The sequence below is a fragment of the Betta splendens genome, chromosome 13 (genome assembly GCF_900634795.4).
Source record: "Betta splendens chromosome 13, fBetSpl5.4, whole genome shotgun sequence".
Taxonomy (NCBI): domain Eukaryota; kingdom Metazoa; phylum Chordata; class Actinopteri; order Anabantiformes; family Osphronemidae; genus Betta; species Betta splendens.
In genome coordinates, this window is record NC_040893.2 from 15,685,669 (window position 1) to 15,711,113 (window position 25,445).

General features: G+C 49.5%; 1 protein-coding gene and 1 long non-coding RNA gene across 3 annotated transcripts in view; one reads left to right on the plus strand and one right to left on the minus strand.

Moving 5' to 3' along the window:
* Positions 1-3,032: 3,032 nt before the first annotated feature.
* Positions 3,033-11,051, plus strand: LOC114868692 (uncharacterized). The gene is made up of 3 exons (XR_003788054.3): positions 3,033-3,101; positions 7,916-8,074; positions 9,549-11,051. It is a non-coding gene; the product is annotated as an uncharacterized LOC114868692 (long non-coding RNA).
* Positions 11,052-14,442: 3,391 nt separating this feature from the next.
* Positions 14,443-25,445, minus strand: part of chrd (chordin) — a 12,306-nt gene continuing 1,303 nt past the window's right edge. Inside the window, exons 2-21 of one of the 2 annotated variants that reach the window (XM_029172488.3) lie at positions 24,263-24,366; positions 24,046-24,172; positions 22,587-22,724; positions 22,406-22,517; positions 22,175-22,262; positions 20,677-20,818; positions 20,382-20,519; positions 20,219-20,301; positions 18,748-18,895; positions 17,992-18,098; positions 17,630-17,909; positions 17,302-17,543; positions 17,103-17,216; positions 16,580-16,768; positions 16,386-16,494; positions 16,230-16,286; positions 16,038-16,141; positions 15,566-15,829; positions 15,204-15,297; positions 14,443-15,122 (exon numbers count right to left, since the gene is read on the minus strand). In XM_029172488.3, coding sequence (XP_029028321.2) covers positions 15,058-15,122; positions 15,204-15,297; positions 15,566-15,829; positions 16,038-16,141; positions 16,230-16,286; positions 16,386-16,494; positions 16,580-16,768; positions 17,103-17,216; positions 17,302-17,543; positions 17,630-17,909; positions 17,992-18,098; positions 18,748-18,895; positions 20,219-20,301; positions 20,382-20,519; positions 20,677-20,818; positions 22,175-22,262; positions 22,406-22,517; positions 22,587-22,724; positions 24,046-24,172; positions 24,263-24,366 — 2,705 coding nt within the window. In that variant the 3' untranslated portion in view covers positions 14,443-15,057. The remainder of the gene's footprint in view (positions 15,123-15,203; positions 15,298-15,565; positions 15,830-16,037; positions 16,142-16,229; positions 16,287-16,385; positions 16,495-16,579; positions 16,769-17,102; positions 17,217-17,301; positions 17,544-17,629; positions 17,910-17,991; positions 18,099-18,747; positions 18,896-20,218; positions 20,302-20,381; positions 20,520-20,676; positions 20,819-22,174; positions 22,263-22,405; positions 22,518-22,586; positions 22,725-24,045; positions 24,173-24,262; positions 24,367-25,445) is intronic. The other variant, XM_029172489.3, reaches the window with a different exon arrangement.

Consider the following 25,445-nt stretch of genomic DNA (forward strand, 5'->3'; position numbering starts at 1 on the left):
TCACATCAGCAGCGTTGCTGATTGGTTCAATTAGCTGCTTGGGTTTGTTTGCGCACAAGCATCGCGACAAAAGCAAAAGTAAGCAAACCTGAGTTCAGAACGGAAGTAACTACAAACTACTAAAAGAAAAGGCTCTGGTAAGCAAACAAGTAGTTTTATCGGCCTGTTTGGGTGTTAGACGCTACGTTTCAGGGACGGACTCAGCCTGTTGCTAGTGACGCTAAAGCCATTTGCCGCCGCTGCAGCGTTTAAGTGGTGTCGGACATTACAGTTAAAAAGCACGTAAAAGAAAACACGCAACACATAAAGGTTCTATCTCCAAAAGTAAATTAATTAAGTAAATCAATTACCTAAGCCTTTATGTTATTTCCTTAGGTTTTGTGTACATGGTTATGTTCGTAAATCTTTAAAGTTGTTTTTAGTTGATAATTTGGGTCAAAAAACTTTTCTTGATGTCCTTTCTGGCAACACTGGTCGTTGTTTTTGCCTGCGTCGACAGTAAAAAAAAAAAAAAAAAAAAAAAGGATATCAGTGTGTCAGACACATACATTGGACAGAATGGAGCTGCAGCATAGCCTTGTCACAGACAGAGAGCTAAGAAGGGGGGTTCAGCAGGGGGCCGGCACTGTGCACTATCTACAGGCCTTTATGACATGAAAACGTACCTCCTTATTGAGACATTAACTCTTAAGCAACATAAGCAGTCTCCTTTCCCTCACACTGCAACTGTTAGATGCTCCTGACAAAGTTAATGTTGTGATCCTCAGCCCTGGTTCTTACTTACTGCGATACTTGGCAACGCGACTCTTTTCATAGTCCAGAAAGTCCAGAGTCCGCCTCGCGTCCCTCTCCCTCAGCTGCACGGCCTTTTCTTTGTTGAAGTCCTGGGTGTAGTGTCCATACATCTGCAATCAGACGCATTCACAGCTTTAGCCTGAACACAATCAAAAGGCAAATGAATGTTTGGATCCTGTGGGAATTTGGTGGCCTGTTAATTAATACAGCTAATAGACAGTTACAGCACACACATGCATATTTTATTGAACTCATAGTTATTTGGTTTAATAATATGTGAACTTTATTGACCCACATTGGAGAAATTATTCTCTGCATTTTAACCCATCCACTGAGGAGACCAGTGGGCAAGGAAGGAAGGATGAATGAAATGAATGAATGAAACCCTGCAGAAGGTGTGGCAGAGAAGGAGAGATTACAAAGAACAGTAAACAAAAAAAGGGCAGCGTCATAAATCTTGTCATAACCTCTTAGATATTCAATACTTCATCTGATGCATGCACGTATTAAATATGATGCAGATAAACTAAGCCTCTTCATCGTGTGTCTCTTCTCTGTATAAGCCGACTGAACACTGGTGCTGTGCTACAGCGGCAGCATGAAATCTCTCCCCTCGCTCTCTATTTTCTGCCTCCTTCTCTCTCTCTCTCCCCAGTAATCAGTTCCAGTGGCAGGCTGGCAGCTGCTCATTGGTATTAGTGCCACGTCTTGACCAGTGCTACAAGAAAAAGCTACACACGCAGCAAAGAGCGAAACTCACCTGTGGCCCGTGTGTGTGTGTGTGTGTGTGTGTGTGTGTGTGTGTGTGTGTGTGTGTGTGTGTGTGTGTGTGTGTGTGTGTGTGTGTGTGTGTGTGTGTGTGTGTGTGAGACATTAATCAGGTTGTAAGTTAAAGCATCAGCAAAGAGCGAAACTCACCTGTGGCTCGTGTGTGTGTGTGTGTGTGTGTGTGTGTGTGTGTGTGTGTGTGTGTGTGTGTGTGTGTGTGTGTGTGTGTGTGTGTGTGTGTGTGTGCAGCAGGTGCACTCTGCTGCTGCTTCATTAAGAAAACCCATATTTACTTGGGCTCATTCAGCCCTGCTGGCAAACTGCTCTCCTGCTCTGTCCAAATACTTCCCTTCCATCACTAAGTGTCCTTTCTTACTAAGGTATGAAGCCGTATGCAGCTTTGAAGGACAGTGCAGCTACTGATTTGTTTGGAAACTTCATTTAACTAATTAACTACAGCACAGCCAAACTTTAATCCAAGAATGCAGTGTTAAATACACTAGATGTGGTGACATGAACATAGGCTTACGCCTATAGTAGCAAGAACCATCAACATTGTACATGCATGCATATGAACTTAAAGAAACTTGGAACTTGAGACCATTTTCAATCTGACCCACAAGTTCTCAAAGTCACAAATCTCTGAAATTGCCTTTGAAGTTAGATGATGAAAACAATTTCAAGTGTATTACAGAGCTCGGTAAAAAAGAAGAAAGTTGCTGATAAAAGAAAATCATATACGATATAAAAACAGCAGAAGCCTAGACGACGGTCCAGGCGTGATGCTGTTCTTCAGTGAGCTCGTCTCTACCATCCTGACACACAGTCCGTTCAGGGCGGACAGCCAGCGTGTCTGTCGCTTGGTGGGGATGCCATTAGAAGAACTGTGCCGACCCACACTGAGGTCCAGGACATTCCCTGGTCATTATGTGCAGTTTCACTGGCAATTATCAGCCTGACAGCAATGTCAATGACTGATACTCAGTGATGTCAGATGTGCAGTGGGACTAAACTCATGGGTTAATTGAATCTAAAAGAAATTCAGACATTGCAGTGTGATGCACACAGGTTCAGGTAGACAAGAGGATGAAGAGGAGGAGGAGGAGGAGAATATATGCAGCTTACTGCCACGGCGGCCAGTTTTGTGTCAATATCTAGAATGGAATAAAGACAGGCAGTGTGTGTGTGTGTGTGTGTGTGTGTGTGTGTGTGTGTGTGTGTGTGTGTGTGTGTGTGTGTGTGTGTGTGTGTGTGTGTGTGTGTGTGTGTGTGTGTGTGTGTGGAGGTCACTGGGGACGTGTATTCAGGCTTTAGTGGAATCGTCTGTGCTAACAGGTACAAGAGGAAATCGCTGTGCCTCAACGAGCAGCAGGAGAACATGGCATGGATTTCTAATTGACCGCCACAAAACACGGTCACGTATGGGAATTTCATTTCTACCCCGCTGTTTGTCTGTTCCACATCTAGGTTTCTGTGTCAGTCTGAGATGAGTTTGGTTTCACGTGCCACCTGTTGGAGAACACACTCTTTAGGTGAAGGTAAGATTTCTGCATCCACTCACTCCACCCCTTTCCACACATTCAGTACAGTTGGTTTGTGGGGGGCGGTTGTGGTGCAGAACTGCTGAGCCTAGGCCAACTCATTAGAGGGCAATCAATGTATATGAGCTGTCACAACTGGCAGCAGGTTGTGGGTGGACGCGCCAGCCAGCTGTTGGACGGGAGGGATGAACTGCAGGGATGCGCAGAGGGGCGGATGCAGCAGTAGGAGTAAGGCAGAGAGCCAAAAATAGCCCTCTCCACCTGATGTTAACTGGAATATAATGGAGAAGCATAATGCAGCTCTCAGCTCAAAGTCAGTGGGGGGTTGCAGATAGAATTCTAATACACATTCAGTACACAACAAACACAGATGATGACAGATGCCAACTGCTGCTGCACAACAGAGGAGCACATTTCATTCCTGCACAGACCAGAAACAGAGGACAACTCTCCAAAACACAAATCCTCGTCTTAATCGCGCCGCAAATCTCCCCTGAACGACAGAGGTGGAACAAAGGCGAAAGGAAAGGCAATTTCCGATTGGGAAGCGAAATCACACCCAGGACAGAACCAGAAGCCACAAATGGTGCGCTCACACATGAATAAATGCGTCCACCTACAAAATGAGGTGTCAAATATTTACTGCTTCGCTCTAAACGCAGGGACAGTGGAGTTGGCTTCAAAACAAAAAAGATATTTCACTTTTGTTTTTTTCATTTTTCATTGTATAGAGCGAGTTTGTTATTTATTGTGTAATTAAAAAAGTCATTTGCTATATGCAATTTGTATTTGTTTGCATTAAGGTTAACAAAGTAAGAGCAGAAAGGGTTCTAAGCAGTTCTATGGGGAACAGTTGTATGTTTACAAACAGTGAACACTAAAAAAGAGTAACACTGAATAATACATACAGTGGATGTAAAGAGGACCCACATTGATGCTAATGCATCATCAGTTCAGAGAAGCCCAAGTTAAAGCGTGATTCTTTTGTTCATCAGCTCGGGATCCGAGTCGCCTCGAATGTCACTCTGTAGCAGGCAGAATTTAGAAGATGCTGGATGAAGCAGCGGCTCGTTTTGTAAGGTGTCACGCGCATTTGCTTCGCTCGTCGCAGGCTAAGACTCCATCAGAGGGAATAATGGGCTGGAGGTATTTAAATATTGCTTCACCACATGCACGCTGTGGGTTTCAACCCGATGTGTTCTCCCCAAAGCCAGATCCACTGAGGAGGCTTGACTCAGGCAAACACACACACGAACACCACCCACCGGGCGTCAGGCACCAACCGCGGCCACAACAACCACTATCAGTGCTTTAATTCCAGTCGGACACCAGAGATGAGCCAGCAGAGGTTAGAGCGAGAGAGCACCAAGCATCCTACCTTCCTGTTCATCAGCGACGCCAGCCCACAGACAGAGTGCTGAGCTTTTTCATCAGCAGCCGAGCGTCCCTTCAGTTGCAACTGGTCCCCAGTGAACTGACAGCAGTGATGTTGGTTTTGCTGGGATTCTGAGTTGATGAACTGGGGCCAAAGCTTAAGAGGAACGTTCTACTGGTCAGTGATTGCACACAAACATGGAGGATGGATGGGAGGAGGAACAGCAAGATGATAATGAAGCAGCTTCCTAGAACTTACAGACAGTTGCTTTACTTAGTAACTTTTATTTGTATGGACCTTTTAAAATGCATGAAAGTCTCACAAAAACATTTGAAAAAAAAATGTCATGTCAGACATCAAAATCATGTTTATAGTATCTATATATGCAGACTTGAACATAGCTACTAATAATCATAGTAATAATTAATAAGGTCAGTACAAAGGAGGTAATCTTGCTAAATATATTTTTAAAGTTATTTTAAAGTTTTAAACTTCCCCTCAGACGTGAGAAGAAAAGACTACTATGAAATAATGTCACAAATATAGTGATTAGAAAATGACAGAGAGTAAAAAAGGGTTCGGACCAATGATGAGCAGAGGCTTCTTTTGGCTGCGAACGTGTTTGTGCTATAAACATGGAAAAATGTAAAATAATAAAAAAAGCTTGTCTTCCAGGGAATTTACATGTAAACACTGTTGCACCTCAAGTCCTCTGCTTTTCACAGAAAAATGTAGCATAAATGTGAAAAATCAAAAGTGGGAAAACGGTTTCTCTCTACAAACAGAGCGCTTCCTGAGGTCAGTCGTGCTGTGATGTTGTTTTTTCCACCAGAACGCGGTTCTGAGAAACCAAAGTGTTTGCTGTGTCTTTGCAGCAGTGTGAAACAAACACAGGGGACCTCTTTATAGACAACAGGGAGCTGGTCCCAACGTAAAACGCTTCGAGCATCCATTCATCTCCTGCAAATTATCCTCTATCCCAGATACGCTACTGCAGCAGGCACATGGGACACGCCCCCTCCCTGAGATGGAATAATAAATAAATACTACTTCAATTACTGTACAGTCCTTAGTTTGACTTTGTATTCAACAACAGTTCAGCTCAGTTTGTAAATTATGATGTCATACTGTCCTGCATTTATGTTATTATATTGCATCCCCTTGTAGTTTTGTTCTGTTTATTATCATAGTTTATGAATCCTTTATCCACATTCATTGTCAAACAGACACTACCGTTCAAAAGTTTGAGGTCACTTATAAATGTCCTTATTTTTGCAATGAACGATTCAGAAATACACTGTTTACATCACTAATGTGGTAAATTACCAGATTACCTCAACAAATTAACATCCAGAATGCCAAAGGCCTGCAATGCTGTAATTGCTGCAAATGGAGGATTCTTTGACGAGAGCAAAGTTTAAGGAATAAAAAAAATATTATTTCAAATACAAATTATTATTTTTAACCTTTTCAATGAGACTATATTTTCCATTCAATTTACAACTCATGCTGGTAAAAATGTAACTTTTAATGTAAAACACAAAATTGTCTGGGTGACTCCAAACTTTTGAACGGTAGTGTATGATTGAGATGTTACACCAGATTGGGAAGCTTTGTACAAATCATCAACATGTCCTACTAAGGAAACACACAGACAACACAACAACAAATGAACAGAACAATGAGGCTCAGATAAGGGAAGGACAGTCTGTGATGGTCTGTCTGGTTAGGTCACGGGTTCAAACCCCGCTGCTCTATGGCGTCTCTGTGGACTTTCATCCACGGTCCAAACGTTCTGCTCGCTTATGAATGGGAATCATCACACACTCAAGACATGCAGAAGACGCCATGTCTTTAGCTGTAATATCTGTGTTTAAAGCAACTTGCATAGATGAGATTTACCATAACATGACGTGTGACAGTTCAATAAACTATTACTTTATTTGACTAAGTGACGGAAAGTGTTGCACAATGAATCAGTAAATTCCTGAAGGCCGACGAGAGGCGGAGCCGACAGCGGGGACACAGCTTAAAGTGGAGATCAGCTGCCTCGGATTCAGACTCCGAGCCTCTGACTCCCTTTGTGACCGTCCTGATGACTGTGGGCAGATCGCTCCTGCTCTCGTGTCCTGATCCGTCCGATTGGAGGAAAAGCTCTGCTCAGTTCACACTTCTAATCCCCTTTTGCTTTACTTTGACTCAGACATCCGTCTGCAGGTTACAGTTTTAAAGAAATGTTGCTACAATCTGATCCCAATCAGTGTTACAGTGTTAGAGAGTCAGGTTTAACACAAGATCCACAGCTGTAATGCTTCACGCCGCGTCTTCTGCACGGACCATTAACTCACAGGGCTGTTGACTCGCTGCCCGTCGCCCGTAGCTTCAGCCCGCGTCTCCCAGCCTTTAAGTGCATCTTTACGACTTCCTCCGAGGTTCTCGTTTCGAAGCGCATCAGCTGGAAACGCTAAAGAGTCAGCTGGAGGCAGCGATTACATCCGTCCGTGGAGCTGAAGTTAACTTAACTACGCAGCTACAGCCTGTAAACGCCGCCAAATGAGGAGCCGCTCCCGCCCGCGCGTCTCAAATTAAAAGAAGGCTCGTTTCCAGAGGTGACAGAGCTCCAGGTTCCTCCAGAGGCCGCGATGACGGCGGCCGAGCGCGACCTCCGCAAAGGTCGCCCGCGGCTGCATGCCGTCGCTGCAGGCTTTGTTTCTGCCTCCTCGAGACTCGCCCATGTGTGGCCAAGCAATTAAAATGGTTTTGTTGTAAATCTAAGCACATGACTCACGGCTGCTGCCGCTTTTAGCCGCCTTTATTTACCCCGGCACGCGCCCGTAGACGCCACGTGTTGCTTGTAGGTTTCCCGCTCCTGTTTTAACGCTGACGACACCTACGCACGTGCAGACGCGCCCACGCTTTCCTTTAAATGCACTTTCCTTGAAGGATTATTATTAGCCGCCTGTGATGCGGCCTCCGGGCGTTTGACCTTCTCTGAGTGAAACCGCTGCTTAATGTATTTATTTTTGGTTGGTCTGAGTGTGTTTATGTATGCTGTTATTGTATACGAGGCTATTCTGGGAAGTTTGTTTCGCTCCTGCTGTCTAAATCTTTCCGTTTATGCGGTTTAATACGCATGTCTGCAGTAAAATCAAACGTGAACTCCGAGACCTCTTCTCTCTGCACCATATGGACGAGTCAGTTGTGTTAAAACTGAAGCATGAAGCAGTGATATTGTGTGATTTTATGAATCTGAGTCGTCAACTCATTCACCAACACACACACAGCAGTGAAAACACGAGGGCTTGTTTCTGGAGAAACATATCTACCAACATATTTACATATAATAACTCTTCATGTTGTTTTCCGTGTTATGTGTGCTTGGATTTTGCACCATTGGACTGAGAGAACATGATGTTGCTCCTCCTGTCATTTAAAGGCCCGTCACACGGAGCGGCCGGTTTGTCTGGAGAGCGCGTGCAAACCTTGTGGGGGAGCGTCTGCTTCAACGCTCACCCAGCCTGAACTTGGTGGATGACTCCAACAAACTGCTTTCATTCCTGCGGAGGCTGTGAATGCAGTGAGCCTCAAACCTACGGTAAATATTCACTCACACAGAGAAGTGGATGTCAGTATTTTAACTGTGCAGATCTTTCGTTGGGTTATTTTTGAGACTGTGCCAGGACTCATGGGAACAACGAAGTCCCACCGTGCTGAGAAAAAATGAATAATTCAGAAAACTATTAGGCACCGGCTGCTGACCATCTGTGAGCTTTATTGTATAATAGCAATTACCATCAACCACTTTGAGTCAGTTGATAAATTAGGTTATTCTTTTAATGTGAGTGAAACAGTTTCTTAATGAAATTATTATTTAAAATATTTTTTACATTTAATCTTTTCAATTATGTGCACTGGGATTGAGTAGCAGTTCAAAACGGATTAAACAGAACCTGATCTAATATTCCACAGCTGAGTGTCTGTGATGGAACTCGGTCCAACCCTGTGTCTGCACTGAGTCCATGTCGCTGCTGCAGATGCAGTTAGACACAGATTTACAACTTAAAGTGAGGTACGAAAACCGACCTCAAACCTTAAACTATTAGAATTTTCTACCAGCAACCTTTCCTTACTGTGCACCACGTGTCATTAGCATCTGCTCTGCTCTGAATAAATCCTAAATCCCCTGAGCAACACAAACACACCATCACAGTCCACAGTGAGCTCTTGTTCTGTGGAAAACATTTTCTCTCTGCACTTCGTGTTGTATAGAGCAGTTGGACAACTTGGTAGATTTGCATTTTGCCAACTTCCACAGCACTTGGAGCCCAGCGGTGTTGATGTACCGCATGCCTGTTACTGGTGCTGGCCTTGATTTCATTGTATTACTGCCACCAGATGTGAGTCAATGCAACAGCTGGACGGCAGCGTCAGCAAAGCAGCTTAAAAAACACTGTGACGACCCGCATCCGTATCAGTATACGATCAGTTTGGGGAAATTTGACAAACATATGCTCATATTTTCTTTTAGTATTAGTGGACGTCCTCTTACCGTATGTAGTGTCTACGACACAATAGCCCAATGGTCCTCCTCCTTCTGTTCCACCTCAGATCTGAGGCAGTTCTCTGCCCTTTGACCTCTCATACATACAAGAGACAGAGGAGGTCCAACAAGAAAGAGCAAACATGACCTGGTGGATGTGTGCAGTCAAGGGTTTGAGTGTCAGCGCTCACAGTCAACGCGTGATACAGAAATGCTGAGGCACCAAATGTCTCCTTGAACTTATCAGGGTGATCTGTGTGTCGGCACCGTCTAAAGGCCCAGCGTCCTCTCTGCGTCCTCGGACCTGCGCTTTGGTTCATACTTAATCTCTTTAGTCACTAAACACGTCTGTTCTTTAAGCTTCCAGTTTTTGACAGACCTCGTTACCCAGAAATCTCGCTGCTCCACCATGTTTGTGTTTGTGATTGATGTGTGAACAGCAAACGCTGATGAGGTGAAAATGCTTTGCTGTGTTTCACTGTTTGTCTGAGCTTTGTGCTTTCCGTGTGTTTGTCTTGGTGTCTGACAGTGACCTTGGATGCATCTGCTGCCTCATCTCTGCTGGGACTAAACGCCTGGAGCTGAATCAAGTGCTGGAAATAAAGATTTCCCACCCATCAGAACTGGTAGAATGCTCATTTAAAAGAGTCTCTGCAGACACAAAGATGAAGTTGTGGGTGAAATGAAGGGTGAGTTTGTGTTTAACCCCATGGTTTGTGCTCTTCGTGCCGCACACACAAGCTTTTCTCACAACATTTAAATACTCCTGACTGTAAACTTTCAGACAGGGTTCTGAACTGAATGTGCTCTGCTGAAATGTGGCAGCTTGGCCCATTTCTCTAAATGGTACTTTCCCTTTGCCAATCATTCTTTCTCATTTCCACTCTTCGTCTCGGTGCTGAGTTGGAGGAGGCACTTCTTTCAAATGTCTGTCTGGAGGCAGAGACAAAGAGTGAGGCGATAGAGAAAGGAGTCAGTGACAGTGAGCACTTCCAACTGCCATCAAAGGCTATTTTTTCTTAGAAATGGATGAGTCTGAGGAGCGGGTGTGCAGCCACTACAGGTCTGAGGAAGCCTGAGGTGAAGGGGAACAGACTCCAGCACTGAGGTGTGTCATTATGCATCACCTTGTCTGTCCATCTGCTTCCTTCTGTCTCTTTCCCTTTAGGTGCTATCTGCACTGACGGTGACCTGTTTACAGCAAATTGTTCAAACGCATCACTTAATGAAACAAAACAATTAAATATCCTAGATTTCAATCCATTAAAATAAATGCGTGGTCAACGTTACAGACCTCTGGACAGCCGTCATCTCCTAGAGTAGGTTTTCTTTTGGTTATAGTCAAGTCTCATGGATATGTTGTGATTTATGCCTGAAAAACAGATTCAGTCTGCAGATCTGCATCTCGCTTCCTGCTCAGTTTGTGCACACTCAAATGTCAACCGCAGCATTAATGGATGGAGTGTAAAAAGCTCAGAGAAGAGCGGGCCTCAGTTTGTGGAGTCAACACTTAGACACGGGAAAGTTAAATAAGTGACACATTCTGACCATTAAATTATTATATATTATTTATATTATATCCTTCCATCCACATGGATTAAACATGGGCATATAGTTTGTACCAAACGGTGCAGTGTTGCATTCAAAGGCCTCACAGTCACTTTGGTCTCTGTCGATCAGTGGAAGCTTCACCCAGCGTCAGACCTTCAGACGCAGCTCAGGAGACGCCTGCTTTGTCAGAAGCAGTATGTACCAGTGTAAACTGGAACTGTAGCGTGTCAAACTTGTCAGCATTCAAATTACAAGCGGAGCCCATTCATCCATTCACACAAGTCATGGCGGCATGACTGATTCCTAAGTGCATTGGTGCTGCCGGCCTGGGCCACGTCTTTCCTGCCACTATGAAATCAGAGGCAACTGCTCGCCCCTGGCGAAGCTGTGTGTGTGTGTGTGTGTGTGTGTGTGTGTGTGTGTGTGTGTGTGTGTGTGCGTGCGTGCGTGCGTGTGTGTGTGTGTGTGTGTGTGTGTGTGTGTGTGTTTGTCTGTGTGTGTGCGTGTGTGTGTGTGTGTGTGTGTGTGTGTGCATGCGTGCGTGCGTGTGTGTGTGTTTGTCTGTGTGTGTGTCTGTGTGTGTGTCTGTGTGTGTGCGTGCGTGCGTGCGTGCGTGCGTGTGTGTGTGTGTGTGTGTGTGTGTGTGGAAGCATGACTAAGGGGGCGACCTCACACTCTTAGATGAGTTTCCCCATTTCCCAAAATAATGAGGCACATGATGGCTCGCGTATTAAAGTGCAGACGACGTGCGAAACGCAGAGCCGCTCAGAAAGTCCATCTTGTGATTTAAATGATGTGCAGATATGGTATCGATCTTGTGACGGGTGGGACTGGGACTGTGCGTGCGTGGTCGAGGTGAGGAGGGGAGCGGGCGGGGTTACGAAGGAGATGCTCTGGAGCAGTTAAGGGCAGAGGAAAGGCAACACACACACAAACACGCACACACACACAAACGCACGCACGCACACGCACACACACACACACACGCACACACACGCGCCAATCACACTCGTCCCGCCCACCTGCACACCTTATGATTTCCAAGTTTTTGCTGGTATATATCACATTACAAACCAAGCACACTTCACATTTAAACACTTTTCAAGAAACACGTCAGAATGACCTCTAATGTCAGTTGGAAACACGTCTACTTTTAAGAAAATAAAGGTTCATGAAACATCATGTGACTGTTCATGTCCTTTGATGGATGAGATGAAAAGAAACCTTGGCCGGTCACCTCTGAGAGGCTGATGCAACACAGCCTCTCATACACACACACACACACACACACACATGGCCTGCTATCAATCTCCTCAGAAAACAGTGTTCAATGGGTTGAAATGATTAATGAGAACCAATGGTGGCATTTTAGGCCGCACATGTTTGAAGTGAGCCAGAGCAGCTCAGAGTTCACTAGTATGATGTTGTTTGTGTCGTTTTTTTTTCAAGAGTAGAGAGAAAGTGAAGTTTTGTAATTATTGATAATTATTAAGGATGTTAGTAGTAGCAGACTCCATTTATCCATGGAGAGGTCATAAACAAAGCTAAGACCTGTCAAAGTCTGATAAAACAGTTCTACTTTTTCTTTGGAAGATAGGAAGGAGTCCAACAGGGACCTGGTTTAGGATCTGACAGCTTCATCTGAAAATAGCGAGTTTCAGAACAGTCTTTTTCAATAAGCAAAGAGACACAACTTTGTTAATGAGAGAGAAGATCCGTCAACAGGAGCAAGGAGATAACGGAAGTGTGGAAAAGTGACCCTCTTCACTTCAGGCAAACTTTTTAAAGGAGGCAGTGGAGTGTTTCATCTCAGCTTCTGAACGGCTATTGAACGAGTGCAGGAGAACGTTGGCCGTGCATGAAGCGTCAGGTGCTTCACTTTCATCCAGACAGTGTTTCCTTGCTCCAGGCACTGGTGAAGGTTAATGTCCCCTTAAAATCACTGAATCCGTTTGATATGATGACGCCTGGCGAGGCCGACGGTGGGAACACTGACCAGGATGTGTTTTTCTCAAACAGCTGCCTCCACAGTGCCCTTGAGCAAAGTGTTTTACCTGCACCACAATGTCAAAATGTGAATATCAGCCGTCAACAATCTGTTTATTTAAGTTGCTGAGGACTAAACAAACCATTTCATGTGCAGAGCGTATATGGTCAGTTAAACTGTGTTCACAGCAGAGGGCAGCAGTGCTCTTCCCTCCTCCCTCATTTACTCAGTTATTCCAGTGTTCTGTAGGGAATCAATATTTACACTGTCACTTTAAATAAATATAAAAAAAATAAATATATATATTACATATATGTAAGTAATGTAAGTATATACATAACCTTTTTAATTATGCAGCAAAATGTGTGTGTTTGTGTGTGTGTGTGTGTGTGTGTGTGGGTGTGTGTGTGTGTGTGTGTGTGTGTGTGAGCTTGAATCCACTATATACCAATGAAGCAGATCGACTTTTGGAGGGATTTTCTTTACACTGAGCACAATAAATGTCCTTTTAGTAAAACAGTAAAATCAGCTTCAACTTTTGTTTTTTATAATGAATGAACTCATGAACTCAGACTGAAAACGTCAGCAGTCAGCTGTTTAGCTGTTTTGTATTGTTTCTCCTTCATGAGACCAATAAAGAATCATCTGTGGACACTAATAAGTGAATAACTAGAACAATTTCGTCAGTTTCAAAACTAATAAAATATGTTCTGCTGCAATAAAAACAAAAACAAATGCACATGGCAACAAGTAGGAACAAAAAGTGCAGAAAATTGATTTTAAAAGATACAGTTTGTTGTTTTCCTTGTGTGAGGCACCATGCAGGGGTCCATCCATGGGGGAGGGGGCAGTTTGGCCCCCAGCTGCTAACCCCAATGAGAAACAAACAAAGAGGGTCCAGTTTGCCAGGTGTGGTGAACTCTGTGGCCTCTGATTCCCCTTCAATTACAGTAATAAACAGGAGTAATGGGCCAGCGTGGTGCTGGTTAAATGCTCCTCTGCAGCTCGAGGAGGTGCCGAGTGAAAGGAGGAGCTGGAGCTGCCTTTTCTTCTGTTTGTGCTCCAATAAAGAGTTTCTTCTGTTTTTGGCTCATTCACTCTTTTAGAGAAAGTTTGTGACATGTTGAACTGCATTTGAGTGTGTGTGCAGGAGTCATGTAGACCCTGTAGGTCATCTAACCTTTGACCTTTGACACCTCCCTCTCAGGCCCAGGTCAACAGGTGCAGCCAGCAGAGCTGTCAGTCTTGTATTACTTGCACCATAATGTAATAGTGTGTTCTGACCAGTAGAGTGCAGTAGAAGATGTGAGTCAGTGTCTGTTAAGCTGTTTCATTTTGTTTCATTGTGTGTGGTGGACCATGTACCTGATGACTTGGTTTTACACTACAGTATTCAGGTCAGCCGAACCCTTAAAATGATGAATACCAGTGTGTGCAAAATATTGCTGAGCACATAAATAAAAGCACAATAGAAAGAAAAACAAATGCAAGGAAGGGAAAAGAATGAAACATAAAAAAAAAGATTAGAATGAAAAGTGACACGAGGTAAAAAGCAACTGGAGATGAAATCATGTGAAAAGAGAGACAACAGAGGAAAATAAGTGCAGAGGATGATGATGGTGTAGGAGGCAGAGGTGAAACAATGGACAAAGATGAAGCCAGGAATTTGTCCTCTCACTGTAATCACAGCTCCATATGTGAAAAGCTGAGAGAAAAGAAAAACAGAACGGGGCCGACAGTGAAAGAAAGCAACAGCACGCGAAGACTAAGATCCCAGAAACAGGATGGAAAAACCCAGATACAGAAACGTGAAAGTGAAACGAGGTCCGGATGATCGAGGGGAAGCTGCTTCGTGTCAGCGTCCAACACAAACCCACAGGCGTCCTCTGTTCTCCCAACACAACTCTTTATTTAGTCTCCGCACCGTTCAATAAATACACAATAAAAAACAGCCTCCAATTCACAAACAAGCATGAATTTAAAAAATATATAAAATGTGACTTAATTCATAACAGAAACGATCAAAGCAGAGAAAGCAGCGGCGTCAACAGGAGGTGAAGCCTGAGCTCGAGTCCGACGTCGGAGCCGCTTCCTCGACGCTCGCAAGCGCGTTCTCGCTAAACGCGGCGCCGCTGAAGCGCTGACTCAGCAGAAGCTGCACTTCAGCAAGAAGTCCTGTCCACCAAACACCAGCTCTGCCCAGTCAATGCCAACATCTACACCTTCTGTCCCGTTTGAGGTGCTGCTGCGGCAAAAACACGGGGGGGAAAAACAATAATAAAAAATAGATTCCTCGAAAAACGAAGGCGCAAAGCGAAAGGCAGCAGGTTTGAACAGTCCGTCCTCTTCGCGGCTTCATCCCTTCACTTGATGAGGATGTTTTCAGTCCATTGTCCTTCTCTATTTGTTACAATCCTGAAGCTGATAGGAGGGTGGGTGCGGGGTGGGGGGTGGGGGGGTGTTTGCAGCTCTGGGTTTTGGTCCGTCTGATCTCCACTGATCAGTGCGTCCGGGTCCGTCGTTTGTCTGCGGCTCTCGTCACGTGGTCGTCCTCCTCCTTAGAATCTACGGGGAGCACAGAAGCGGGTCAGGACGGGTTCACTGTGATCCAGACGCCGGCGCGGCGCGGCGCCGCTCACGGCTTACCGGCACATTCGGGGCAGCAGGAGCCGTCCCGGCGGGTGGTGTGGGAGCAGGCGAGCACCGGGCACTGCTTCCTCTGACACTTGGTGGCGCCGTGCTGTGTGAGGGAGAGTTCACAATCAGCTGTTTGTTGATTTGGATGACATGTTATAAAAAAAACACAGATTAGCGCAGCGTATTGATTTTGGCTTGGATCGACATTATCACAGTTTTCTCTTCTGCGACGCCATAGAAGAATGTAGCTCAAACTCTCTGTGACCTCTGATTATTTGGTTTAATATTATAAAGAAATCCTATATTAGGAGTTTCATCAGCTCCTTTAACGTGAACCTGAGCTCGTTATCGGCTTCGCTATCGGGACTTACGTCACACCAGCAGTTGATGCACTTCATCTCCCCGACCAGTGGGACCCACGGGTGCCAGTTGTCGCTGTTCTGGTAGTAGTTCTTGCCGAACTTGCAGCTCCGCGGCCCGTCGGCCTGCATCATGTCGCTGGGCTCGGGGCTGGCGAGCGTCCTGTCCTCCTCCGGACACGTCTTACAGCAGTCGGAGGGGCTGCTCCTCACGGGGTGGCTGCAGGTCAGCTTCGGACACATCACCTTCTCGCAGTGCACCTCCCCCGTGGATCCCTGGTAGGAACGGAGAGAGTTAGTTGACTGATTGCCGTTCCACTCGGCTGCTGATTCGCCTGAAAATTCCCCAAAGAGGAGACTGGAGGAAAATGTATTTACAGTCTGTTTTAAAATCTTAGGGTCGAATACAAAGACAAATGATCCTTAGAGGTTTGTGGGAATTAAATCCAGAGAGATGTGAGTGGGTTTGTTGACGTATATTTACCCTGCAAGTGCAGACAGCGCATTTAATGTATCCGAAGGGAGGCACAAACGGGTGCCATGTGGTTCCTGGGGCGTGCATCTTATGGTCGCCTTCAAAGTAGCAACCTGAGAGAGAAGGGGGCTAAACGTCAACAGAAGGTCCGGTCAAGAAACCGCAGCGTTGGGATGAAAAGGAATAAAATGTGGTGCCTACCTTCAGGATGCTCCTCCGCTCTCTCCGGGGCCTTCGTGTCCTTGGGCTCCTTCCTGTCTGTACAGCAGAAGGGGAAGACATAAAACCCGGATTAGTTTCCACGTTTGGGTCTCAAATCAGCAAAATAAGGGGAAAAAAGAAGAAGAAGCGGCCAACCTCCTTCTGTCTCACCGTCACAGACGGGGCAGCATTTGTCCTCGGGCTGAACGGTGCGCGAGCAGGTCAGCACCGGGCAGATGACCGGGTCACAGATCACCGTTCGCTTCTGCCGGAGAGCATTCAGAGAGAAGCGTTAAAGTCACCATGCGAGCGGCCGAAGCGAACAAAGACACGAGGGCGTGTGCCGTTACCTGGCAGCCGCAGGAGAAGCACTTGTCGTAGTTGGGCGTCCAGCGGGAGCCGTGCGCGTGGTGCTGGTTCTCGAAGAAGCAGGTGTGAGGGTCTTTCCTCAGCTCCTCCGGGTCCACTAGGAAGTCGTCCAGCTCGGCCTCGTCCACCTCCCCCCTGGACCCCAGCGCGCAGTGGTTCGGCACGTGCACCTGTGGAGAGACACGACCAAATGTCTGCATTAGCGCTAGCGTTAGCACTAGCATTAGCGCTAGCATTAGGACCTCTGTGAGCAAGCGTGTTTATGTGAGCGCTCATAAAAATGGACCCGGGCCTCTCTGGGCAGACAGCACCTGCCAGTGAAAGTGTGTTTGTGTGGGCTGAGAGAGCACTGAGTGAGCAGTCACACATAAATACTCAGGTGGTGAGAGGGGCCCGGAGGACGCTGCTCTTTCATTCTTGTACAAAGTCTAACAGTGCACAAGCGTTTGAAAGCATTGGTTCCGTTCGCTGCATCACAGCTGGACATATTCATCTTTTTCTTACCCGTCCTCGTATTTCTCCTCTGGGGTTCATCTTGGTGCTGACCTGGATGAAGGCTGTTCCCTGGTCCAGATGTTGGAGCAGCTCAACGCTGATGTCCTTCAACACGCCTTGGGCCTAGAAAAGAGGGGGAGCGGGTCAATGAGCGCGTTTCCCCGGGTTTATCTGTTTGTGCGCGTGTCCTCGAGTCGCGCCGACTCACCAGCGACCCGTAGAAGCCCGTCAGCAGCCGCTTGTGCCGGGTGCTGCTGTCGTTGAGCTCCCCGATCTCGGCCAGGCCGTGGAGGTGGGCGTTCACGGTCAGGTCCTCGGTCCTGCCGAGGCCCGCGACGATGATCTCGTAATGCAGGTGACACTGTTTGTCCACGGATACCCAGGCGTGACCGGATGCACCGGTCCGTACCGGCGGAGACACGAAGTGTCCGGCCAGCGGCGTGGGCAGCTCTGGAGACAGAGGGAAGCACTGACAGTCAGACGCTGAATCACCTCGGCTCCCGTGTGACCCCCCCCTCACGGACGCCCTCCCCCACCGTGTCTAGGCGCCTCCAGGCCGCTGTAGAGCAGCGCCCTGATCTGCCCCCTCAGCTCCCCCTCCTGGTTGTGCGCCGTGGCCACGTTGATGAAGAGCTCGTTCTGCAGCAGCATGTGGATGTGCCGCGCCTCCAGGCGGCTCCAGCTGCCCTCCGCCAGCCCCGAGGCCTTGTCGTACTCCGGCGTCAGGTCGTACAGCACCACGCGCTTGTTGCGGCGCCGGGGCTTCAGCTCGATGGTGAGGCCGACCACCTCGCTGGTCACGCCTGCAACCTGGACCTGGGGACGAGGAGAGGAGCAAGCGGGTCACGATCCCCTCCCCTCACGCCGAGTCTGAGCGCTTTCTTGCACCTGAACGCACCTGGTAGTGAAGCGTGCCGTTGTCGTAGAGGTTGAAGACGGCCGAGCCCACGCCGCCTGTCTTCACTGGGGTCAGCGCGTCGCCGCTGGACATCACGCTCTGGATGGCTGCGGCGGAGAAAGACAGATTAACGTCTGCTCACGGTACTGATTCCACCTGTGAACCGTGACGGAGGCCGGACGGCACGCGAAGGGGAAAACGAGAGGGAGCACCTCACGTTCCCACGAGTTAGTGAAGACAGACACACACACACACACACACACACACACACACACAGGATTGGTTCAGCTTCAGAGTGAGGTAACCATTAAGCGACAGGAGAGAATGAGTAACAGAGACGGATGAGGAAAAAACTGAGGAAATGTTTAAAAGAGACACGAAGACATGAAAAAAAGCAGGCAGAAGGAAAGACGGCAAAGACTCAAAAAGCCGAAGGGCGACAGCGGATCGAGTTGTGAGGCCGTGGAGAAGCGAGCGCGCGCGTTAGGTCTGAATTCTTCACGCATCACGTCAAGCTGTTAATCACGGAGCGGCGGCGCGAGCGTCGGCCCGGCAGACGGTGACCTCGTCATTCATGGAACTGCGCGCGCACAGACCCCGCTGGGCCACCGAGCTAAACAGGACGTGTATAGACGCGGCCTTTTCCCGCGCGACGCGGCTTGAAAACGGGAGGATTTATAGAAGATAAGGGCAAAAACAGCCGCAGCGGGAGACACGCGTGTTCGTCTGTGGACAGGTGGAACGTGTGCTACTTACTGTCGCAGGACTTCCGGCCGGTGATGAAGCCAGAGATGCGCCGCAGGTCGGGGCCCCCGGCGGTCACGGCGATCTCCAGCTGACCGCGGGACAGCCAGAAGAGCTCGCGGCTGTTCAGGTCCGTCAGCACCTCCGCGAAGTCGGGGTCCTGCAGAGACGGAGAGGGTCCGCGGGTCAGTACCGTGCACGGTACGCGGTGCACGGGCGCTAAAAAGCTAAACAATCCCACGTGACGGCGAAGTAACCGAACACCAGCACGTGTTCCCAACCGCAGACAGAGATAGGACTAATTCACCGACCCAACGGGGTCAGAACCGCTCAATGGGAACAAGCCTGCTCGAATCCCCGCGCCAGAAACGTGGCTTTCATTCCGCTAGTCCGATTCCAAGCAGGCAGAGCGGACGCTGCCAGGAACACGAGGGCCGCGCAGAATGTTGAGAAACGGCGGGTTCATAAGACAGATGTCAGAACGTGTTGGAGAAATGTTACTTCTGTGACCTCAATATAAACATAGATGCTCTATAAATCCACGCAGCGAGGAGCCAAAACGACGGCGCAGGTAATGACAGTGGGGCAGAGGGATAAACTGAGGCCGTGCGTAAATCACACCGAGCGGTAACGCTGTCAGAACCACGGGTCCGGCGAAGGAAATGACTTCACGCGTTTAAAAACCCGACGCGTTTGCCCGGTCGCATCCGCGTGCACGCGCGAGAAGCCAGGAGCGCGGAGGCGAGCGTCGTTCGAGCGGAGCCGCTCGTCTGCTTCGCGCGTTCCACGCCTCCGCCGCTCGGCCCCTCGTGGAGTGAGTCAGCGGCTCGGGTTTCGGCGCGTAGCTCGAGGACACTTCCCTGATCGCGATCTCTCCACATCTTTTTCACGGTCTCGCTCACCGCCAGGCTCAACGGAGGCGCATCGGGCCTTCACGCAATTCCTGGCACAATTAGAACCAGACCCGCCTTTCATCGCGCCCCCCCTCCTTCCTCCCTCCATCCATCTCAGCCCGCAGACCACTAACCACTGACATGTGTGAAGAGTGTGCACGCGGGCCACCCCCCCCCCCCCCCCCCTCGCGTTGTCTCTCGTCCCTCGCTCACATCTGTCTCCTACTCGGCTCCTCACACACTTTCTCCCCTTTTCCCTCTGCATGCGTTTCTCCTTGTCACGTCTCCGGCTCGTCGCTGTGATCACAGCGGCGACGACGAGGATGTGGTGAACGAACCACATCCGTCTGGGGCTGTGTGTGTGTGTGTGTGTGTGTGTGTGTGTGTGTGTGTGTGTGTGTGTGTGTGTGTGTGTGTGTGTGTGTGTGTGTGTGTGTGTGTCATATGCTCCTAACCAGCTACAACCTCTCCTCCTACAGGCCCTATTTTCTCCCAGATAACACTTTTCCATGAATCTTCCCACGCTCCTTCAGCATTTCTAGAACCTTAATGTTCTTTTCATCAGAATCACCAAACTGCGCGTTACTCACATGGGAGGTGATGTTGGCCTGGATCTCCCTCAGGACGTGCTGGTGGTACATGAGCTCCACTCGGATCGGCACCACGGTGGGCTCTGCGGGGAGAGAGACGGTGGGGAGGGATTAAAAACGGGTCGCGGCCGCAGCGACGAATCGGACCGAAGCGGCGTCTTACCGCCCTGCCTGTGTTTAATGAGGCCTTGGAAGATGAGGATGAAGTGGAGGTTGTTCTCGGTGTCGCTCAGCGTCAACAAGGCGATGCCTCCCATGCCCGAGTTCTCCCGCTCCGACGTCATCATGGAGCTGAACGTCTCTGCACACGGACAACGACTTTCACTCTAATACCGCCCCATAAACACGCTGTATCTGCGTCAATCCATGCCGGGAGTTGAACCACTACATGAGCTCATATGCCGTCGCTCTGCTTTGTAAATATTGAGGTTATGGACACACACACACTGAACACGCACCAGCAAACAGCGCTCTGTGTTTGATGATCTTTCCCTCCAGCTCCTCGCGCTTGCTCCCCGACGTGCTCATGCCGATGCGCATCTGCTCCGACTGCAGCTGCCTCAGCAGCGGCTTGGCCACGTTCTTCCACACGCCGCACACCTGAGGAGAGCGCCGCCGGCGTTATTACATGCAGCTCTAAACCCCACGGCGTCGAACCCTCAACCCTCGGGGGCTCCTCGTCGGCTCAGAGGTCGGCGGTTTTAATTAGCCGGGCTCTTTGTGCGGTGATGTCACATGTGAAAAATGCTCCTTCTACAGTTTTGCTCCAGTGTTGAATCTGAACCAGAGCCCGACACTGACATTTATCTAAAAATAATAAGTGGGTTCTGGACCGGAGTTCAGGGGCTCCAGCCTGCGAGCGGAGGTTCTGGGAGACGTGTGTGCTTTGGCAGCAGGAGGATGTGCAGTGATAGCGCGAGACTGCGGGGAGGTCGTGTACTGCGTGTACTGCGGGTACTACGGGTACTGCATGTACTGCGGGTACTGCGTGTACTGCAGGTACTGCGTGTACTACGGGTACTACGGGTACTATGGGTACTGCGGGTACTACGGGTACTGCGTGTACTGCGGGTACTACGGGTACTGCGTGTACTACGGGTACTACAGGTACTGCGTGTACTACGGGTACTATGGGTACTGCGTGTACTGCGGGTACTACAGGTACTGCGGGTACTGCATGTACTGCGGGTACTACGGGTACTGCGTGTACTACGGGTACTATGGGTACTGTGTGTACTACGGGTACTGCGGGTACTGCATGTACTGCGGGTACTGCGGGTACTACGGGTACTGCGTGTACTGCGGGTACTGCGTGTACTGCGGGTACTACGGGTACTGCGTGTACTACGGGTACTGCGTGTACTACAGGTACTGCGGGTACTGCATGTACTGCGGGTACTGCATGTACTGCGTGTACTGCGTGTACTGCGGGTACTGTGTGTACTGCATGTACTGCGTGTACTGCGGGTACTACGGGTACTGCGTGTACTACGGGTACTGCGTGTACTACGGGTACTACGGGTACTATGGGTACTGCGTGTACTGCGTGTACTACGGGTACTGCGGGTACTGCATGTACTGCGGGTACTGCGTGTACTGCGGGTACTACGTGTACTGCGGGTACTATGGGTACTGTGTGTACTGCGGGTACTGCGTGTACTGCGTGTACTACGGGTACTACGGGTACTGCGTGTACTTCTGTTATTGCAGCGTATCACCAGGATCATATTGGATCACCAGGAGCCTGGTGAGCAGCTGGGACCTGCTGGGAGGGACTGGGGGAATATTTGCTGCAATCACATGGAGTTTATGGTGTTTACAAAGAGCCGGCGGAGGCGTCGGCGCGTGTTTAACGGTGGAGTCAGAGCGTTTATCGGACCAGCGCTCCGCTTCCCTCCCCCCTCCCTCCCCCACACGCCACAGAACAGATTCTTTCCCACCCGAGCGCGGCCTCACCATGTCTGACTGTCCTTTGGGGACCCTGTACTCGAAGACCGCGCTCCCCTCCGGGTCCATGAAGACGATTCTGCCGGGACGGCTCATTCTGAAACGCAGCGAAACACACGGCGTCACGTCTCGGCGCCGCGGGGCGCGCGGCGGCGTCACTCGTAGCGGCTACTCTAAACACTCGGAGTTTGTTTGGGATAAACATCGCCGCGTCAGCGGCGGGCGCTGCAGGGAACTCACCTCTGGTACGTGACGGAGAAGGTCAGGCTGTTTCTGCTCACGGTGAAGTGGGCCCTGGCGACGCCGCTGGAGCCGGGGGAGTCCGGCGCCGCCGTCAGCACGGCCACCAGGTCTGGGGAGAGAGAGACGGGGGGTCAGTGCGGCTCTGGGGTCTGACTGCTCCCGTCCGTGCCTTGCTCACCATTGTGGCTCTCCCTGGAGTCCTCGGAGCTGACGTAGGACCTGTCGTTGTAGGACTTGTGCAGGTCGGCCTCTTTGCTCCGCTCCTGGACGAACTGCAGCGGGTTCAGGACGGCGCCGCTCCTTCTGCTGTCGTCGCCTGGTGAGACAGGAACCGTGGAGTGACTGAAGGGCCCGGGAGGCTTGGAAATATATTGAGCGGGGTCGAAAAGCACCGGGAGCCAGGGAAGTTAAGTTTGATTTAAGACAGGTAGAAAACACAATAGAAAAGCTGGAGAAGCCGCTGATTTATGGCGCGTCAGAGAGCATTTTCCGTCCGGCGCTGACGGCTGAGATCCATTCTCTCTCCCCGAGTGTCTCGGCCAGGGGTAGCGGACCCGGCCCGTCTCTCCTAGAGGGGAATTGGGAGCGACACGGCCGTGCGATCCCAACAATGACCCACTGTTCCACACAAGCTGCAGTGCATCCTGATGGAATGTGTGAGGCCTCGCAGCTTTCCGCACATACACACAGTGACACAAGCGGCGGCGCTCGCTCGCTCGCTCGCTCGCTCGCCCGCTCAAACACAGCTCACATAATTTGATCTTGAGAAAGAGAAACCACACGGTGCCTCCGCGGGAACACAACCCACACCTCGTCTCTCTGCTCTGCTCCACTGGTCACCACGCCGGAGGCTTCTGGGTAGTGTCACTCTCACGTCTACCCGCTTAGCTATAGCATTGCCTCGTTTGCAACATACACGCATGCACACACACAAACACACACGTGTGTGTGTATAAATATATATTAAACAAACACACACACCATTTTCCACCACTCACACAAACATACTTGTGCTTCGGTGCCAAAGCTAAGACAACACACTCAACCTTTTCCTTAAAACCTGACCACAGCACGCACGCACACACACACACACACACACACACACACAACACACACACACACACCCACACACACCACACACACACACACACACACCACACAAAGCACAGTGCTGTCCCCGCAGTGCTTTACCTCCTCTTTCCATTCCCTTACCAGACACTGTGGCATAGGAAAACACACAATCTGCTGAATAACAGTGCAGCTTCAGGACCCACCCTGTGTGCGAGCGGGGAGCTCTAATTCTCTAATAAGGTGGGATTGTGTGTGTGCAGCGGCGTGCAGACGGGGTTAGCGGCGATCTGCGAGCGAGGCTAAATTAGGCGGGCGGCGCTCGTAGCCCGGAGGAAGCGTGTCGTTGATGCAGCTGAATGGAAAATCAATTGACCCGCTCCTTGTGTCCAACAGCTGTTTGCGAGGCCGACTGGGCGAGCGAGGAGAGAAAGCACACGCCCTGGGAATGCATGAGGGAAAATGGAGGTGGAGGTGGGAGAAGGCCTCTGCTGTCGCCTTCACCTCCACATTCAGCTTCACAGTCATTTTAGAGGAACTCTTTCTGGACGAGTCACTTGATTTATTACCTTTGGGGCAGATTTTACAGCACTCCCCCTGCAGCTTGATTGGGTCGTCGCAATCTGGTTCTGGGCAGTCGTGCTTGATGTTTTTACAGTTCACCTTCCCCTGCACTTTGCCGCGGCGACTCTTCAGCTGTGGGAGGACAAACGCACGGGTCAGCGTCACACACACCGAAGGGTCCGAGCGGCTCCAGGATGAGAATGAAAGAGCGGCTCTACTCACAGGGTCGCAGGAGCACTGGACGCAGTGCATGACACCGAAGGGCTCCCCCAGGTCTGGGTGCCATGTGTCCTCCAGAGCGTAGTATCGACCTCCAAATGAGCATCCTGCAACACAAACACGGCTGATTATACGCGTCTGTCTTCAGGGTCAAATGCTGGATGCTTGTAAACACAATTCTTCGTCTCCCTCCAAACCCGAGCCAGTCGTGATTGCACCATTTGCTCTGAGGTTTGGGCTGTTATTGTAAAAACCCAGCGCGACCATGGAGAAAGGAGTCGTGGAGCAACAGCCGATGCTGAGCGCATGGGCGTCCGTTTTCTTATTTTGCGACGAACAGACGGCGCTCAGCTCGCCGCCCAGGCATGTCGCCGGCGGCTGAAACTCCCCGACTCGCTCACGGGTTTCAGGACTCGCATCCTGTCGTCTAAATGACCCGTGAGCGAGCCTGACGTTTCCCCCTCAGAGATTATCAGATTCCCAGAAACAGACACCGAGCGCGCCAAACGCTGTTAAAGGAGACTCTTCATAAAGTCGGCAGCAACAGGATGCACGTAATACTTTAATGTGCATCCAGTCTACAGTCAATCTGACTAAAACACTGGTTTAGATGACTAATGCAGCTGCCAATGTGATCTGGGTTCTTCACTCCAGGCGTGTTGGATTTAAACCAAGGCTGTGACGCTGTTGTGTCGTTGTGTTTACATCCACATCAGAGGCAGAAACTGGAGCCCCGTCGTCCACGGCGCGAACAGCCGAGCGTCAGTGAAGTTTCACTTGGAGCAGAACCTTCCAAAACACACATCCCTGTTCTAACACACGGAACCTGCTCTGCATGTAGATGTTACAGGGCCTAAAAGCAGTTTTTAGTGGTATTATTACTATGGTCCAATCATAATTGAGTGTTTACTCACGCTGAGATGCTGCAGGGATATTATAGTGATTTTTGGTTTGGAGAGGAGCCTGTCAGCGGTGTGTGTGGCGCCTTCACGCACAACCTACACAAACGTGACGTCGCTCCCGTTGCCAACTCAAGATGACGGCTAACCTTGCGCGCAACCTCCAAGCTGGTTCGTATTATTCTTTCATTAAGCTGACTGCACACACTTTAAACAGTCCAGTCCGGTTACAGCGAGCCAGACTGAGCCCCTCTCTGCCTCTCTCTCTCTCTCTCTCTCTCTGTCTC